General features: G+C 49.3%; 3 protein-coding genes across 3 annotated transcripts, besides 1 other annotated feature; 2 read left to right on the plus strand and 1 right to left on the minus strand.

Annotated features, from left to right (window-relative positions):
• Positions 1-19,836: part of a sequence feature (contig 1.4 576..155056(-1)) that runs on past both edges of the window.
• Positions 137-1,313, minus strand: ANIA_00120 (protein tapA; the record flags this gene model as incomplete). The annotated part of the gene is made up of 3 exons (XM_050611059.1): positions 137-709; positions 766-1,042; positions 1,102-1,313. The coding sequence occupies 3 exons, from the start codon at positions 1,311-1,313 to the stop codon at positions 137-139; spliced, it is 1,062 nt and encodes a 353-aa protein (XP_050469326.1).
• On the plus strand, positions 2,275-3,889 carry ANIA_00119 (protein dclA; the record flags this gene model as incomplete). The annotated part of the gene is made up of 8 exons (XM_050611060.1): positions 2,275-2,278; positions 2,385-2,415; positions 2,462-2,564; positions 2,615-2,880; positions 2,931-3,038; positions 3,087-3,727; positions 3,764-3,823; positions 3,867-3,889. The coding sequence occupies 8 exons, from the start codon at positions 2,275-2,277 to the stop codon at positions 3,887-3,889; spliced, it is 1,236 nt and encodes a 411-aa protein (XP_050469327.1).
• Positions 5,464-18,562, plus strand: nudA (dynein heavy chain; the record flags this gene model as incomplete). The annotated part of the gene is made up of 2 exons (XM_652630.1): positions 5,464-5,749; positions 5,811-18,562. 2 exons carry the CDS (start codon positions 5,464-5,466, stop codon positions 18,560-18,562), a joined length of 13,038 nt encoding a protein of 4,345 aa, XP_657722.1.

Raw genomic sequence — 19,836 nt, forward strand, 5'->3', positions numbered from 1 at the left:
GTTATGCTGGACATAGGTGGGCTAGGTCGCTAAATCTATAAAAGCCCTCCTGCATTACTGTATGTAAGAAATCTGATAGAGTTCATGGATCCTGGTAAATATCAAGACAACGTCATTTGTTTCTTCCGCTATTCTATTACCCCCTATTTAATGTGTTTCCAGAGCCTCTTGGGTTTGCTTCTTTGAATTCATCCCATGCCCTCGCTTTCATTGTCTCTTCATCGGCCTTGTCCATGTCATCTTCGTCAATCTCAACCGGTTCCGGTTTACCTCCCTTAAGCACATTTCCTTGTCTATGTTCTTCCGCCAGGTACTCTTCAATCGTCATAGTGGGCAGGTTATGTCCCGACCGGAAGACGCCATCGCGAAGTTGCGTACGACGGTCGAGGAGTGTGAAAGGCTGTAAAGGTTTTCCATCCTTGCTTAGTATCGGGCCATTCTTTCCTCCTTTGAGGAGCTGAGATATCGGTGGGTCCAAGCGCTCTGAATAGTTTTCGTCATTGCTCTTAGCTCTTCCTCGCGCGTCGACTTCATGCGAGGGCTCAGGCTTGGGAGGCATCTTCTTCATCATCGACAGCATCGACAATTCTTGTGCTAACATATCTAGCGACTGGAAAGTTTGATGTGTGTATAGCTTTATTTCAGCGAGATAGAGCTGTCGTAAGTCATCATCGTCGCTCTGGAGCTTCTTCTGATTTTCGGTATAATACTTTACAGCAGCGTAAGCGAAATTCATCCAAAAGTTCGGGTACCAGGCTTTCCAACCTCAAGTTTTTGTTTGAGCTCCTTCTCCTCTCGGAACCGCGTTACTTTGACGTCTCGTCGAGTAGCGGCATCGTTCGTTTGCGTCAGCGAGAATGACGAGGGATTCGCAACGTATCGCTCGTAGAGCTTTTTGTCTTTTTGGCTCAGAAGCTCATAGTCTTCAAGACGCGTTAGAAATTTCTCGTATTGACCCAGCGCTCGTTGTAATGTCGACTCGCGGTCAGAGCTATAGGACTTTTGAAGGAGCTCTGCAATGTGATACTCGATTGTTAAATACCTATTGCAAGGGAGGAACGGTTAGAGTGTGCGTTTCAGGAGAGGCAGCCAGTGCATTACGGTAAATCGCCTGTAGAGATATCCTCCAGTAGCTCATTGGAGCTAAACATGGACAGTGCGCTGACGAGCCGCTGGCATTCTTCGAACCTTGCTATCGCAGCGTTGACATCGCTGCGATAGGTGTCGGAGTTGGTATCGGGGCGCGCTTCTAGTGCTGTCTTTTGTCGCTTCGCGTCGGTGAACACGGTTCGAAGAGTTTGGGGCTCGTCCATTGAGAAAATGGATTGCAGAAGGGTTGGAAACGTTTGAGAAAAGTACAAATAAGCTTCCCCTCAGACGACGATCAAGATTCCATCGGGGCGAACATGGAGCCCTTAAAATCGAAGGCTGCCCCGCACTAGTTAGCTCCCCCGCCACTCGGCATACTTCTACAATATAGAGCTTCTGGATGATCTGGTTTATACTCGGTAGCCTATCCTCTCCCGACTCTACGACAAACTAACTGAGATATAAAATTGCTCTGTTGAGTTTCAGATGACTCACTGTAATGACTAACGCATGGTTCCTGGGTTCACCTCGAAGATTGCTGGCCCAAGGTGAAACTATATATTTTGGTCAGAGTGAGTATGGCTCTTTTTTGACAATTAGATTTAGGTGTGAATACCATGATCTGCTTGCACTCATCTCGGTGTTCGCATTGCTGGCCTTGGTTGTACCAACCTTGAGAAGGGCTGGGGTAAACCTGCGGCTTCTACTCAACCTCTATCCCTTCCCTATCCTTTCATGCCAATGTGTTTCTCCGTCTCAATGACAATCTCTAAAGAAATCTGACTGTCAGACCATGATCTTTAGGTCCTCAGCTACGTAACTGCGACTGATCATTTCATATTGTCTTCAAGATTTCTCAGCATGGGAGAAGCATCGTCTACTGATATCATGCCAACGGTGAGTCCATGATCCCCCCTGCCTCCATGAAAGAAACCCACAATCATTCGCTGACGGCTTCTCTTAAGGTGAGCCCAGCTGAAGACCTAGACTGCTCCTCGTCCGACGAATCGTGAGAGTGAAGTCATTGCTCCGACCCAAGATGCCTCGCAACGCCGACTGATTCAGAAAGCTCGCTTCGAAGCACTGTCAGTAACCGGTGCCCGCTGCGCTTATTATTTGAGGGCTAACACGCTGCTAGCCTCGCTAATCTTGCTCTTACCTACGACGAGAAAGTCGAAGTTGCCAATGAGTCCCAAATATCCTCAGCTCAGCTGATTTCTTCCAAAAAAAAAGACCAGCAGCAAGGCACGCTGGATCCTCGAGAGTATCAGATAGAGCTATTTGAACGGGCGAAGACCCAGAACACTATTGCGGTTCTGGCTACAGGTATGCATGCCGTCCGAATCGTGTTCCATCCCTAAGCCGATTGCAGGAGCTGGAAAGACATCAGTAGCTGTGCTCTTACTCAAGTACACTATCGAAAAGAACTCAACAACCGCACGAATGGAGAGCTACACATGATATCCATTTTCCTGGTCTACAACACACACTATATAAAGTGTGGCTAAGCTAATATGGACGACAGGTTGATAGCGTCACCCTTTCCTACAAACAAGCAGGAGTCCTGCGGAATAATCTTGATATGAATGTTGGTCGCATATTTGGAGCTCTTGGTTTTGACCTCTGGAGTCGCCAGACTTGGACTGAGTTTCTCGAGAAATATATGGTTGTTGTTTGTACGGCGGAGGTTTTGTACCAATGCCTGCTGCATGCCCATATCAGAATGGAACAAATCAACCTCCTGGTATTCGATGAAGCCCATCACACGAAGAAAGATCATGTCTGTGCGAGGTATGTCAAACTGAATTAGAGATATAGTCCATATATTTAGCGCATTACAGGATCATTAGGGACTCTTATTTCCCAACAGCACAATCGAAGCGGCCAAGGGTTCTCGGCATGACAGCTTCCCCAGTAGACACCAAGGGCGATGTTGCGCAGGCTGCTATGTGAGTTGCTAGCATGAGTTTATCTGTTTCCAAGCTAAGATCCTGCAGGAATCTGGAATTATACCTGGATAGCAAAATTGCCACAGCATCCCAACTGTCCCTAGTACACCAAGTTGTCAGACGGCCCAAGGAGGAGGCCTGGATTTATGACAGACTCGAACAATCTTTTGGGACTGAGATATACAGGCTTATGGAAGGTCGATTAGGTGACATTGAGGACCTGAAACTTGTCTTCAGGTTTGCATGGCAGGCAAGCTTCGAGCTCGGTAGATGGTGCTCAGATGGCGTTTTGAAATACGTATTCTCGGCCAAAATGCTACCGAAACTCGAGGGAAAATCAAAAGAACTGTCGCAACTGCGTGACGCTAGTGAGGTTGCTAGCAGTTATATACTCGGCAGTCCAGAAGAGCCCGGGCAGTCAAGCCATAAAGTCCAGGTGCTGCGCAGAAGACTCACCGAGCATTACCGAGAAACCCCAGAGACGAGAAGTTTAGTCTTTACCACCAGGCGTTACACTACCTTGATGTTATTGGAGCTCTTCAATGCTTTAGAAATGCCTCACCTACGACCTGGACTGCTGATCGGTGTGCAAGCTAATGACTTCGCCGGGCCTGAAATATCTTGCCGGGAGCAGTTTCTAGCCATAGACAGGTTTAGGAGCGGGGAGATTAACTGCTTGATAAGACCTTGTCATAATGTCAAGAGGTCATTTTAACAAGTAGCAGTTTGCGACTTCAGTGGGCGAAGAAGGTCTAGATATCCCTTGCTTGTAATTTGGTTATACGGTAGGTTAAGTGCCAATGCTGCTGGAGGATGCTCACTGCCTAGGTTCGATCTGTCCATTACCATAATTCGATATGTGCAGAGCCGTGGGCGAGCCCGGCGGGTCAATTCACAGTAAGCCAAGTTTCTACCGAACGTATATGTCCTTAATACTGGTCCTCAGTATGCAAGTCTCGTTGAGAAAGACAACGACGCCATGATCGTTGCTGAGGCATTGCGTCGTCTGGCCGGACTGCTAAGATCAAGGCGAGTGAAAAGGCCTTGGACATTCTGGAGAAATTAAGCCAGGCGGAATTCGTGAGACATTCAAGTGTAGTTGCCCGGACGCTGAGAATCCTTCGCACCACCTGCTCAATATATCTGAACAGATACATGCTCATAGTATTACTGGTTTGCAACTCACCTGCTGTAACCCAGTGTAGGTATAGACCTGTCTTCGCATATATACGGCTTCCTCGGCGGACGTTTAACTATCTGCTCTCTCCAGCTCCCTGGATTGGCCTCCCATCTACGGAATTTTTCGATAACCTAGCCAGAAACTCGATCAAGCTATCATCCTCAATCATACTTCTCGTCTCTCTCTAGTTTTGGAAAATAGTGCTGCATTTGATCTTTGCCTTCAATATCTGAGCCAAGGCTAGTCCTTGCTGCAAAATATTCCGGATCTTTTGCACATGCTACAATTTTGTAGCAGCTACAGGCTATACAATGATACTCACGATAATGCTTGTTGTATTTCTGATCCTAACTCGGTTGAGCGATAAGATAGGTACAAAGCTACGCTAAGTTAGTATTCCAGGCTTATATAGATTACCTTGTTATTTAATTTGTACGTTGTAAGGCTTTCAATAGTATTCTAGTAAATGATGCTCTGGTTTTTACTCTGAGTACATATAGGGGTGATTAATAATAATATTGCAACCCCCCTTTGTACAGGCTTGGGGTAAGAAAATTAATATGGCAAATTACTCAGAGTTTCAAGTATTGATTCTGCATATCCATATATAGCAAGAATACTGATTTTTGTAACATAGACGGCTCATTACCTGTAGAATGGGTGGACAATTGTCATCATTAGATGGCCGACGTGGCCGCCTCTTAATATCTAGTTTACTAAATAATGAGTAAGCGAGCTCGACCCCAGGGCAGGCGGCATCGGATAGCAGTATGCCCCGACATAACGGCCCGATCACGTGAAGTAGGAGTAGGAACCAGAGAAACGTGGCTGGCGGCTAGGCCAGGCCAGGACTAGCGTAGATCCCCCCTGAGAGCAACCAAAAAACACGCCGGGAGGGCTGCCGCGTCTCCAGTTATCGCTGCACTCTTGTACCTCAAGTGACCAACTCAACCTCTGGACAGGTTGAAGCTGAAATCACGCCCGGAAGGCTTCTTCAAGGGCTTATACTAATTTAATCTACTCTTTCGTCCCTTCGATTTTTTAGATATCAGCGTATTCCCCGTTCGTGTTGCCTATCCGGCCTCTTCACCACGCCGCTCTTATCCTGTTCTGTTGTCGTTACGGACCAGCGTCGCAAAACTCTATCTGCCCGCGAACTACCCTCATTTATATTTTGGAACGTGTTTCTTAGCTTCTGATCGAACATCGATGATACAGTCGGGTTACTTCTCATAGATAATCGTGATGGAGGTCGCCTCTTCGGGGGTACCGGACGGTGCCCCCACCGCCATATCCCAAGGGCCTTTGGTCGATGCCGACGCTGTGGTGGAATATTTGGCCGATGTGTTGCGGGTGACTCTAGGAGCGCTGAGAAGCGAACTAGAGAACGCCGGCAGCCTTCTGTCTAAGACCAAGTACAGTGAAACCGCGCAGAGATGCTTGCGGTTTGCGTCGGAATCGCAAGTCGCCCTCTACGTGCAGAAAGACCTTGTGGCGTCAGATCATACAAATGGAACTGCGGACAGTGAGGGTACGTATATATGGTATACTGTGGTCAATATGAGACACAGGCTAACGTTTGGTTACCGCAGAACCGCCCGCCGAATATGTTTACACTCTCTCTGCCGAAATCTCGTCCTCTTCCACAACTGTCGCGTCCGTAGCTTTTATCAAGCGGCCGGCCGCGATCGATCCTTCGCTTCCCATATCGTCGCAGATTCAGGTTATGAATCTTCCCGGTCCGGCCGCCCTCAACAACACCCAGGCGCAGCAAGGAACTTCGCTGTCGCCCTACGAGATCCTACATTTGCTGGTGCACCATGGTCTTAGCCCGTACTTTGAAGCCAACACCCGCAATCAAGATGGTGCAGCGAAAGCAAAGACGGACTCGGAGGTCAAAACTGGAGTTCCAGGCACTAAGAAGAAATTCGCGGAGCTGGAACTCGGACTCCTACACCTCCAGCAGAACGTCGAGATCCCTGCCTTGAATTTGCCCCTGCATGAAGTTGTCCAGGCAGCTCTGGTCGAAGCAGAAAAGCGAGGCGTCAAGCCTTCGGTGGATCTTATTGATTCTACTCTTCTCGAGAGCAGTGCGTTCATTAACAGCATTCAAAACAATGTGAACGCTTGGATCAAGTCTATTCAAACCATTACAAAGATGTCCCGCGATGCGGATAGTGGGTCGGCAGCGCAGGAAATCAACTTCTGGTTATCCATGGAAACTGCGCTGGAGGGAATTGAGAACCAGCTACGTGGAGACGGTGTCCAGTTGACCATGGACATTCTACGCCATGCAAAGCGTTATCAAGCCACCCTCAGTTTTGTCGCAGACACTGGACTGCGTGAAGCGACGGATCTAGTGCAGAAGTACAACCAACTGATGCGTGATTTCCCTCTCGACGAACTTCTCTCCGCCACGTCCTTGCAAAAAGTGCGGGAGTCTCTTGTCCTCATCTTCAATCATCTTAACAAAAAGCTGAAGATCTGCCCGTATCCGATCAAGCGTGCCCTTGCACTTGTGGAGGCCATCTCTGGGGATCTTGATTCGCAAATTCACTCCCTGCTTAATGGCCGAACTATCATGCACCTTGACTACCGCGAATTCCGCACCTTAATGAAGACTGCTGGTTCGATCTGGAGAACTTGGGATGATAACCTCAAGGAGTTCACTAACGTTGCTCGTGAATCGACCAGGCGCCGAAATGAGAAGTTCATCCCGATTAAGATCAATGCGCGCCATGACAAAACTCAGGAACGATTGAAGTACATCAATACATTCCGTGTCAATCATGAACAGCTTCAACGCACCATTGCCAATGTCCTTGGCCCGAAAAGCTATTCTGCCGAAGATGCTGCAGCTGGAGCTGCAGCCGATGGTGCCGTCATTGTCGAGGAGATCGGCGATGTTGACGCTGTTGAGGAAGTTGCGCAAGCCTACGCTGCTCTGAAAAGCGTAGATGTGCTGGATGTTTCACCCACAGGAACCCAGAACTGGATTACAGCAGAGATTGCCTATAATGAGCGCACGTCCCGGGTGGAGAATTCCATTATTGCCCGCCTGCGTGACCGTCTTGCTACGGCAAAGAATGCTAATGAGATGTTCCGTGTTTTCTCCAAATTCAATGCACTCCTTGTTCGGCCAAAGATCAGAGGAGCAATTGGCGAGTACCAGACTCAGCTTATTGACAACGTAAAACAGGATATTTCTGCGTTGCATGAGCGGTTCAAGCAGCAGTATGGTCATTCCGAGGCACACGCGATGGCTCAACTGCGCGACCTCCCTCCCGTGTCTGGAGCCATTGTTTGGGCACGTCAGATTGAGCGTCAACTAGACGGATACATGCGGAAAGTTGAAGACGTCCTTGGAGAGGATTGGCACCTACATACTGAAGGCCAGAAGCTCCAAGCGGAGAGCAATCTTTTCAGGAAGAAGTTGGATACGCGGCCTGTGTTCGAGACGTGGCTACATGATGTTCAAAGGCGCCGCATCACCATTTCCGGACGACTGTTCAATATTATCCGTAACCGCGCCGCAGGCAACACCTTGGAACTCGCCGTGAATTTTGATGCTCAAATTATCGCCCTCTTCAAGGAGATTCGGAATCTCATCTGGCTCAACTTTCAAGTTCCCCATGCCGTTAGCAACATCTCGAAGGAGGCCAAGCGAGTGTATCCCTACGCTATCAGCTTGATGGAAAGTGTTCGGACGCTGCTTCAAACTAACCGCTCTATTCTGTCCATGACTGACGTTGCAATCTTACTCAATGGATACATGAATGACGCCCAGAGCATGATTGTGAGGGGCATCCCTCTTCGATGGGAGTCCTTCGTCCACTCGTACGAACTACATGTGAAGCAAGCGGCTCTCGTAAACGGTGCTCTTGACTCAGTGATTCCGAGCCGGGGTGAAAGTAAACACGTTCAATTTGTGCGAGAGTTCGCCGCCTCCGCTGCCGTTCTACAACATAAGACCGCAGTTCTGGCTTCCATCAACGATACCATTCAAAAAGCGATCCACGAACTCAAGACTTGCCCATACGAGTTCTCCGCATTCAAGCAGCGCTTAGATGCAATCCAGGCCGCCGTGGACAAACTAAATCTCGAAAATTACGTCAACCTCGGATTTTGGGTGCACAACCTGAACCAGAAAATTGAGGGAATTCTTAGCGAACGTCTGCACAAGGCTATCCGCGAGTGGATGAACTCATTCCAAGAATCACAAAGTGGTCAGCCTATGCAGAAGGTCAATGGAAATGGCGATACAGACACCACAGCGTACAACATTGAGTTCCCAGGCCTGACTCACGAGATTTCTATGCGTAACCAGGTCCTTCATCTCGATCCACCTCTCCAGTATGCTCGCGCAACTTGGTTCTCGCACTTTGATAACTGGCTAGGTATCATCTGCAACCTGGAGAAGATCAAGTCATCGCGTTATCAGATTTCCATTGAAGTACAAAAGGTTCAGCTGTCAGAGTCATGCTTTGCGGATCTCCCTCAGCACTGCACAAATGAGCTTATCTTGGTCTACAGTGCTATTGAAACTAGACTCAAGGAAGTTTCGGAGTACGTCGATAAATGGCTGCAATTCCAGTCTTTATGGGACTTGCAGTCTGAGCAAGTCTATGACATCCTGGGCGATGATCTGTCCCAATGGCTTCAGCTTCTCCAGGAAATCCGCAAGAGCCGAGCCACTTTTGACACATCTGAAGTCAGCCGGTCGTTTGGTAACATTAAGATCGACTACGAGCAAGTTCAGACGAGAGTCAATGCGAAATACGACCAGTGGCAGCACGAGATACTGCTTAAGTTCGGCTCTAAACTCGGAAACCGCATGCGCGAAGTACATTCCGAGATTGCTACCGCCCGACACGACTTGGAAGGGAAATCTTTGGACTCTGCTTCTACTGCTCATGCAGTCGCCTTCATTACCAGTGTGCAACAATGCAAGCGCAAGGCCAAGGTATGGGAGCCTGAAGTGGATCTTTTCCGCCAAGGTCAGGCTACTCTTGTGCGTCAACGGTACCAGTTCCCTAGTGATTGGCTTCATGTTGAGAACGTCGATGGTGAATGGGCCGCTCTTAATGAACTACTTGGCCGAAAGGGCAAGATTGTTGAGGAGCAGACCGAAGCGTTACGAGCCAAGATCGCGGCTGAGGACAAGGTTATTAACGACAAGATCACTGAGGCTATTGCGCAGTGGAATGAAGAAAAGCCTGTGTCTGGTACAATTCCACCAGAGGAGGCATCCCGCTCTCTTAGCATGTTCCAGACCCGCCTTGAATCTCTACAGTCTGAGTTCGAAATGGTTTCAAAGGCTAAAGAGGCTCTTGATCTTCCTCCAAGTGCCGAATCTTCTCTGCCCGCAATTCTGGAGGAGGTCCAGGATTTCATGTCCGTTTGGGCGGCACTTTCCACTATCTGGAGGAGCCTTAATGACCTGAGAGACACGCTCTGGACGAGCATCCAGCCAAGAAAACTTCGTCAGTCTATTGACGGTCTCATCAAGATGACCAAAGAGATGCCCAGTCGTATGCGCCAATACGCTGCGTTCGAACATATCCAGAACGTCCTCAAGCAGCTCTTGAAGGTCAACCCGCTGCTCTCTGACATGAAATCCGAAGCGGTGCGCGAGCGACACTGGCTCAAGATCTACAAAGCCCTTAAACCGGGAATGAGGTTCTCGCTCGTCTCTTTAACTCTGGGTGATGTATGGGACCTTCAACTTGCGGCTAGCGAGACCGTAATTCGTAATATCATTGCGCAGGCCCAAGGTGAAATGGCCCTTGAGGAGTTCTTGAAGTCCGTACGCGAGACCTGGCAAAACTACTCGCTTGACCTTGTTAATTACCAGAACAAATGTCGGTTGATTCGGGGCTTTGACGACCTCTTTGCCAAGTGCAGTGAGAACCTGAATTCCCTGCAGGCCATGAGGCATTCACCTTACTACAAAGAATTTGAGGAGGACGCCTCATCCTGGGAAGACAAACTGAACCGAGTCCACGTCTTGTTCGATGTTTGGATTGATGTTCAGCGCCAGTGGGTTTACCTTGAAGGTGTCTTCACAGGCAATGCTGACATCAAGCACCTTCTTCCCCTGGAATCGAGCCGCTTCCAGAATATCAACTCAGAATTCTTCGCTGTGATGAAGAAGGTCTACAAATCGCCGTTTGTCCTCGACGTTCTCGCCATTAATGGCGTCCAGAAGTCTTTAGAACGGCTGGCCGAGCTGCTTAACAAGATCCAGAAAGCTCTCGGTGAATACTTGGAACGCGAGAGAGTTTCCTTCCCTCGTTTCTACTTTGTTGGTGATGAGGACCTCCTTGAGATCATCGGAAACAGTAACGACATCTTCCGAGTCGCGAAGCATTTCAAGAAAATGTTTGCTGGTCTATCAGGCGTGCTGATGGACGACGACAACAACATTGTCGGGTTCACCTCGAAAGAGGGCGAAGAAGTAAGGCTGAAGAAAGAGGTTAACTTGGTCAAGACGCCTAGAATCAACGACTGGCTGACTGCCCTTGAGAGCAACATGAAGTTAACCCTCGCTGAGCTCCTGGCTGAGGCAATTGAGCAATTCGAGCCTATTTATAACTCTGCTGAGGTTGACCGCACCGCATTTGACGATTTTATTGCCAACTACCCTGCTCAGATTGTTGTTTTGGCTAGTCAAGTGGTTTGGACTAATGAGGTGCAGAAGTCCCTGGAGAACAGCGGCACTACCCTCCCTACACTCTATGATGCTCAAGTCAGGATACTTGAACTCCTTGCAGTAACCGTTCTTGGAGATCTGGACCCCATCAGCAGAAAGAAATGCGAGCACCTCATTACGGAGTTCGTTCATCAACGTGATACCATTTCTAAGCTTATAGCGTCGAATGCCACAAGCGCAACACACTATCTCTGGCTTCTTCAAATGCGTTATGTCTACCAGGCTGATGGCGACTTCCTGCAGCGCCTGTACGTGCACATGGCAAACGCCAAGCTGAATTACGGATTCGAGTACCTCGGTGTTCCTGAACGCCTCGTTCGCACGCCTCTTACGGATCGCTGTTTCCTTACGCTTACTCAAGCCTTATGCCAAAGACTTGGAGGCTCTCCTTACGGTCCTGCAGGTACCGGAAAGACAGAGTCCGTCAAGGCCCTGGGTCTGCAACTCGGTCGTTTCACTCTCGTCTTCTGTTGTGACGACACCTTCGATTTCCAAGCTATGGGTCGTATCTTCCTGGGTATTTGCCAGGTTGGTGCATGGGGTTGTTTCGATGAGTTCAACCGTCTTGAGGAACGTATCCTTTCGGCTGTCTCGCAACAAATCCAGAATATCCAGATTGGTCTCAGAAACAAGGAGACTGATGAAAAGTCTCAGATTGATCTGGTTGGCAGGCGCTTGACTGTGAACATGAACACTGGTATCTTCATTACCATGAACCCTGGCTATGCTGGTAGATCCAACCTGCCCGACAACTTGAAGAAGCTCTTCCGAAGCGTCGCCATGTCGAAGCCCGACAAAGAGCTTATTGCCGAAGTCATGTTGTTCTCCCAGGGCTTCAAACAAGCAAAGCGCCTCTCACAGCAGACCGTACCATTCTTCGATCATTGCTCCACGCGACTTTCTAAGCAAGCTCACTACGATTTTGGTCTTCGTGCCCTAAAAAGTGTTCTGGTCAGCTCGGGAGGTCTTAAGCGTGCCCGTATCGCCAACTCCGATGGCGACCTTGGCCCAGATGAAATTGTTGAGCCCCAGATCATTGTCCAGAGTCTTCGTGAGACTATCGCTCCAAAATTAGTTCGGGAAGACGTGGCGACGATGCTGCAGATCCAGGAGCAAGACTTTGCTGGAGTAGAATATGTGCCAGCCAACTATGAGGCGCTTACTGCTGCTATTCGGGAGATTGCACGTGAGCAGCACTTTGTCGACAGCGAGATGTGGATCACCAAGATTCTCCAGCTTTACCAAATTCAAAGCATACACCATGGCGTCATGATGGTCGGCAAGTCGGGTTCAGGCAAATCGTCGGCGTGGAAGATTCTGCTTCAAGCCCTCCAGCGGATCGAAGGAGTGGAAGGAGTCTCTCATATCATTGACTCTAAGGTCATGTCAAAGGAGGCCCTCTACGGTAGCCTCGATAGCACCACGCGGGAGTGGACAGACGGTCTGTTTACCGGTATTTTAAGAAAGATCGTGGACAACCTCCGCGGTGAAGACACAAAACGCCACTGGATCGTTTTTGACGGCGACGTCGACCCTGAATGGGTTGAGAACTTGAACAGTGTGCTCGACGACAACAAACTACTGACACTTCCGAACGGAGAACGTCTGAACTTGCCTCCAAATGTCCGCATCATGTTCGAAGTCGAAAGTCTCAAATATGCCACCTTGGCTACTGTTAGTCGTTGCGGTATGGTCTGGTTCAACGAAGATACCGTGACGCCTTCGATGATCATTACGAACTATGTCGAGTCACTTAAGACTAAGACTTTCGAAGACTTGGATGACGACAGTGTGCCTTCTGGTCAGAGTGCTGTCAAGACCCAGGACTGCCAAGATATGCTGTCAACTATTCTCTCTCAACTCTTGCAGACAGATGAGCTTGTTCACAAATCGCTTGGGGAAGCCAAGAAGTACAATCATATCATGGAGTTTACTGAAATCCGTGCCCTTAACACTTTGTTCAGTCTTCTGAACAAAGCTTGTCGGAATATTCTTGAATACAATATCCAGCATGTTGACTTCCCGCTTGAGTATGAGCAGATCGAGTCGTACATCTCGAAGAAGCTTCTTCTCGCACTTGTCTGGTCCTTTACCGGAGATTGTCCTCTGGGAGACCGCAAGTCTTTTGGAGAATTTGTGTCCGGTCTTACTACAATAGACCTTCCAATCGAGACGAACTCGTCTATCATCGATTTTGATGTGACCCTCCCCAAGGGAACTTGGTCGAGCTGGCAGTCTCAGGTGCCAACCATTGATGTCAACACTCACTCCATCACGCAAACGGATGTGGTTATTCCTACCGTGGACACTGTTAGGCATGAAGATGTTCTCTACTCGTGGCTTGCAGAACATAAGCCACTGCTCCTCTGTGGTCCTCCCGGTTCTGGTAAAACCATGACACTGTTTGCCGCGCTTCGTAAATTACCCAATATGGAGGTTGTCGGTCTCAACTTCTCCAGTGCCACAACCCCTGACCTCCTCATCAAGACCTTCGAACAGTACTGCGAGTACAAGAAGACACTAAGCGGCGTGGTTATGTCTCCTAATCAGATTGGTCGTTGGCTGGTTATCTTCTGCGATGAAATCAACCTGCCGGCTCCTGACAAATATGGAACGCAGCGAGCGATTTCCTTTTTGCGCCAGCTTGTTGAACAAAATGGTTTCTGGAGGACATCAGATAAGACATGGGTCTCATTGGACCGTATTCAGTTCGTCGGTGCTTGTAACCCTCCCACCGATGCAGGTCGTACGCCTCTGGCTGAACGATTCCTCCGCCACTCCCCTTTGGTCATGGTCGACTATCCTGGAGAGATCTCGCTCAACCAGATTTATGGCACATTCAACTCGGCGATTCTTAAGATTCTTCCATTGCTACGTGGTTATTCCGAGTCTCTCACTAAGGCTATGGTACAGTTCTATTTGGAATCTCAGCAACGGTTCACACCCAAAATTCAACCTCATTATGTGTATTCCCCCCGTGAACTGACTCGATGGGTTCGTGGTGTGTACGAAGCGATCAAACCACTCGAAAGCCTTTCAGTCGAGGGTCTGGTTCGTATATGGGCGCACGAGGCACTGCGTCTTTTCCAGGATCGTCTTGTTACCGAAGAGGAAAGGGCTTGGACTGCCGATGCCGTTCGGCGGATTGCGTTGGAGCACTTCCCTACCATTGACCAAGAAGCCGCTCTCAAGGGCCCGATCCTCTTCTCGAATTGGCTGTCCAGGAACTATGTGCCAGTCGAGCAGGAGCAACTGCGTGACTTTGTCAAGGCACGTCTCAAGACATTCTGCGAAGAAGAAGTTGATGTTCCTCTGGTTCTGTTCAACGATGTCCTGGAACATGCTCTCCGTATTGATCGGGTCTTCCGTCAGCCTCAGGGGCATCTTATCCTCATCGGTGTGAGTGGAAGTGGTAAGACGACGTTGTCTCGCTTCGTCGCCTGGATGAATGGCTTGAAGGTCTTTCAGATCAAAGTGCACGGGAAATACTCGTCTGAAGACTTCGATGATGACCTTAGGAGCGTTCTCCGCCGTGCTGGTTGCAAGGGTGAGAAGATCTGCTTCATCATGGACGAATCAAATGTTCTGGACTCTGGTTTCTTGGAACGTATGAACACACTTCTAGCCAATGCTGAGGTCCCCGGTCTTTTCGAGGGGGATGAGTTCTCCTCTCTCATGACAGCTTGCAAGGAGGGTGCCCAGCGACAGGGTCTTATCCTTGACAGCCAAGAAGAGCTTTACAAGTGGTTCACTCAGCAAATCGTCAAGAATCTGCACGTTGTGTTCACCATGAACCCGCCTGAAGAAGGCCTATCCTCCAAAGCTGCAACCAGTCCGGCCTTGTTCAATCGTTGTGTTCTCAATTGGATGGGAGACTGGTCCGACCAGGCTCTTTTCCAGGTTGGCTCTGAACTTACTCAGTCTGTCGACCTAGATAAGCCTGGCTTTGTTGCTCCTGATAGCATACCAGTGGCATACCGTGAGCTGAGCCTACCTGCGTCACACCGTGATACAGTTATTAATGCGATGGTTTACATTCATCACTCGCTTCAACGGTTCAATCAACGTCTGCAGAAGCAACAAGGAAAGACAACTTATCTCACTCCGCGTCACTATCTGGATTTCGTTGCACAGTATGTGAAACTCTTCAATGAGAAGCGCGAAGACCTTGAGGAACAACAGCGACACTTGAACGTCGGTCTAGAGAAGTTAAGGGACACTGTCGAGAAGGTCAGCGATCTACGTGGCAGTCTTGCTCAGAAGAAGATGCAGCTGGAGAAGAAGGATGCGGAAGCCAATGAAAAGCTGCAGCGCATGGTTGCTGACCAACGCGAGGCTGAACAACGTAAGGCAGTTTCGCTTGAAGTTCAAGCTGCTCTGGAAAAGCAGGAAAAAGAAGTCGCCCTTCGCAAAGACGTCGTGCTTCACGACCTTGCCAGGGCCGAACCTGCAGTCTTGGAAGCCCAGAAGAGTGTCAGTAACATTAAGCGTCAACATCTCACTGAAGTTCGTTCCATGGGCAATCCACCTGCTGGTGTGCGGCTCGCTTTAGAAGCCGTTTGTACTCTGCTCGGGCACAAGGTCGATAGCTGGAAGACCATTCAAGGAATCGTACGCAGGGATGATTTTATTGCCAGCATTGTCAATTACGACAATGAGAAGCAGATGACGAAGAACCACCGGTTGAAAATGCAGAACGAGTTCTTCTCCAAGGAGGACTTTACATACGAACGAGTTAACCGTGCTAGCAAAGCTTGTGGTCCTCTGGTGCAGTGGGTCGAAGCGCAGGTCAACTACTCTGCCATCCTGGACCGCGTTGGGCCTCTGCGCGATGAGGTCGGACAGCTCGAGGAACAGGCACTGCAAACCAAAGCAGAAGCACAGGCTATCGAGAACACAATCAATGATCTTGAGAGCAGTATTGCGACATACAAGTCTGAGTATGCTGCGCTTATTAGTGAAACACAGGCAATCAAGGCCGAGATGGAGCGAGTGCAGTTCAAGGTCGACAGAAGTGTACGGCTGCTGGATAGCCTGTCGTCGGAACGTACTCGATGGGAGGAGGGAAGTAAATCTTTTGAGACTCAGATTAGCACACTTATCGGCGATGTTCTCATCGCAGCGGCTTTCCTTGCCTATGCTGGTTTCTACGACCAGCAGTTCCGTAAGGCGATGACTGAGGATTGGGTTCAGCACCTGGTTCAGTCCGGCATTAGCCTGAAACCGCATAATCCTATCACAGAATATCTGTCCAACGCGGATGAACGTCTCGCCTGGCAAGCGCATTCATTGCCGGTCGATGATCTTAGCACAGAGAACGCCATCTTCCTGAAGCGTTACAACAGATACCCGCTCATCATTGATCCCTCAGGCCGAGTCACTGAGTTCTTGCAGAAGGAGAGCTCAGATAGGAAACTCACGGTGACCAGCTTCCTGGACGATTCTTTTGTCAAACAGCTAGAAAGCGCGCTGCGTTTCGGAAACCCGATCCTTATCCAAGATGCTGAGCATTTGGATCCGATCCTTAACCACGTCCTCAACAAGGAGTACCAGAAGACCGGAGGTCGTGTTCTCATCCAGCTCGGCAAGCAGGAGATCGATTTCTCGCCCTCATTCAAGCTCTTCCTTTCGACGAGAGATCCCTCTGCCACTTTTGCGCCGGATGTCTGCAGTAGAACCACATTTGTCAATTTCACCATCACGCAGAGCAGTTTGCAAATCCAGTCGCTGAACGAGGTCCTCAAGTCCGAGCGTGATGATGTCGACCGTCGCCGTTCTGATCTTGTCAAAGCCCAGGGAGAATTCAATGTTCATCTTCGCCAGCTTGAGAAGCGCTTGCTGCAGGCCCTAAACGAGTCCCATGGCAATATTTTGGATGATGATAATGTCATCGAAACACTCGAGACTTTGAAGAAGGAGGCTGCTGAAATCTCCAGGAAGATGGCTGAGACTGAAGGTGTCATGACGGAAGTCGAAGAGATCACTCAGCGCTACAGTATCATCGCGCGCTCGTGCAGTGCTGTGTTCGCGGTGCTTGAACAGCTACACCATATCAACCACTTCTACCAATTCTCTCTCCAGTACTTTACCGATATCTTCGAGTCAGTTCTGCACGGCAACCCACACCTCGAAAATTCAGGTTTACGGAAGATGGAAGATTATCAACAGCGCATTCAGATCATTCTTCGCGATCTGTTCGTCACTACCTACCAGCGAACCTCTTTGGGAGTCATTCAGAAGGACCGTATCACTTTGGCGATGCTTTTGGCGCAGGCGGCTCCTTACCCCATGGACAAAAGCATTATCGACACCATCCTCGATGAATCCGTTGAAGGTACGGATTTGTCGGCCAATCCCGAGGCGAAGGTCCAGGTGATGAGCGCGTTTGGGAACATGTCGCTATTTAAAGCGCATCTTCCTTCTGTGACTGCTGAGCAATGGGATCAGTTCCTGGGCGAAGAATTGGCAGAGAATTTCGTTCCCAAGGTCTGGGATGAGAACACGTCAGAGCTTGACAAACTACTTCGGTCGCTGCTGCTCGTCAAACTTTGCAGAATGGATAGATTCGTTCCGGCCGCTGAGCGATTCATCGTGGCCGTCTTTGGTCGCGAACTTTATGAGGGAAGCACCGATCTCAAAGACATCGTGGGCCAAGTTACCGCAACTGCACCAATATCCCTTAGCTCCAGCCCTGGCTTCGACGCAAGCTACAAGGTCGATGCTCTCGTCGAGCGCACGCACGCGACATGCGCAAACATTGCTATGGGTTCCAACGAAGGTCTCGAGAGCGCCGACAAGGCGATCAGCAACGCCGCCTCCGCAGGAACTTGGGTCCTAGTTAAGAACGTGCACCTTGCCCCCTCCTGGCTGCAGAGTCTCGAGAAACGCCTCGCCTCCCTCAAACCCCACAAGGATTTCCGCCTGTTTCTCTCCATGGAATCCAGCCCCAAGATCCCCGTTAACCTCATCCGCGCCTCTCGCGTCCTTATGTACGAGCAGCCGGCTGGTGTACGCGCAAACATGAAAGACTCGCTCTCGTCCCTCTCAACTCGTGCCAGCAAAGCTCCCGTTGAGAAGGCCCGCGTCTACCTCCTCCTCTGCTTCCTCCACGCCGTCGTGCAAGAACGACTCCGCTACGCACCCAGCCTCGGCTGGAAGGGCTTCTGGGAATTCAACGACAGCGACTATGAGTGCTCGGCCAATATAATCGACCACTGGGTCGACGTCGTCGCACAGGGCCGCTCAAATGTCGCACCACAAAAACTTCCCTGGGACATGATCCGCACTCTCATCACAGAAATGTACGGCGGTAAAGTCGACGATAGCGACGACTTCCAGCAGCTTGAGCGCCTGGTCCACAGCTTCCTTACCCCTGCCACCTTTGAGGCCGACTACAAGCTCGTCGAAGGCGTCGAGAATGACGAGTGTCTTATCCTCCCTGGGGAAACGGGTCTGCCTGCATTTGTGGAGTGGGTGAATAAGTTGCCTGAGCGTGAGCCGCCCACTTATCTGGGTCTGCCCGCTAATGCCGAGAAACTATTACTTGTTGGTCATGGAAAGAAGATGATTTCGGATTTGGCGAGGATTACGAGCTTGTTGGATGAAGGGGAGCAGCTTATGATTGATGCTTAGGCAGGCTTCTAGCTTTTGTATTCTTTAACGACTTTTGGGAGGATCTCTGTTAAACAGATATTGAGCTTTTTTTCATCCTTCTGTACAAGTTTTTTGCATCTATATCCTGTATTATTTTAGGTCATAAGGCGCCTACAGTTTGCACTTGACGCTTACAACCCTTTCAACCAATAGATGTCCTATTCATTCTCCAAGGCAAGCAACTGAGCATCCAGCTTTTGATATAGCATCCGTAGAACAACCAAATTCCTGCTTTAAAAGAAAAAAAAAATACCATCATATCCACTCCGATTGCCCTGGTGCCCATAGAGCCGAATCATGAAAGCTCACGACAAACGCCGCTCCCGGAGTACTCCGGTTAAACACCTTCACCAAACTTCCTCTTCCTCCAAATACATTGATTTCTCTTCAACTAATAGCTCTCCATACGATATTCTCTGAATAAGACCTAGTCTAGATTCTTCTTTCACTAGAGACTCTGTCGAATCCATAGATCGTTTGACCCATCTTTAACCAAAGGGATGTGTTGTTAGCATCTGATGGTAGTAACAGTAAAACATACAGCAAACACATGAATGTGCAAAGCAAGAAGGACAATACGTACTCTCTTCAATGCATAGACGACCTGTTTAGAAATATTACGAGTAACAAATCAGCGTCTGTTCAATCCGACAGAGCCCAATTAAGCTGGAAAGGTATCGAGCTAGATGTTAGGGGCTCGATCAGGAACTCACATCTCGTGTCGTGACAAGCTATAAAGAAAACAATGTCACCTTTAGTTTTCAATCGAGGCCAAGGAAGTGGAGCTCCGACTTACCTTTCTTTCAGAAGAAGGTATCGTTCCCGATTCCATGACGAGGCAGACCTGCTTCAGTGTCTTATTCTTGTTAGCCATATTTACCGAGAGAGGACTACACCTAAGAGGATGCGAAGCCTCTAGCCACACCAACACAAACTGCACTCTTCCCCAGATCAGGTGAAGAAGAAAAATATGCATACATACCTCCGCAAGCCTTTCCTTCAAAACAATCCTGATCTCATCGTAGATCTCATTCTTAATCCTGTACACACCACCTCGACGTGCGAGACGGCTTGTTACATCTCTGGCGTTAGGATCTACCTCACTGCCGAGGGCTGGCGTCATACCGGATCGCTGGGCGTGCTGGGTGAATAGAGAAGTATTAGCTGGCTGCTCTGCTGGGGCTTCGGCGTTTCTCTTGAAGGTGACGGGAGAAAGCTTCGTCAGAAGTTCAAGCTGAGGACAGGGTTAACGT

The sequence above is a fragment of the Aspergillus nidulans genome, chromosome VIII (genome assembly GCF_000011425.1).
Source record: "Aspergillus nidulans FGSC A4 chromosome VIII".
Lineage (NCBI taxonomy): Eukaryota > Fungi > Ascomycota > Eurotiomycetes > Eurotiales > Aspergillaceae > Aspergillus > Aspergillus nidulans.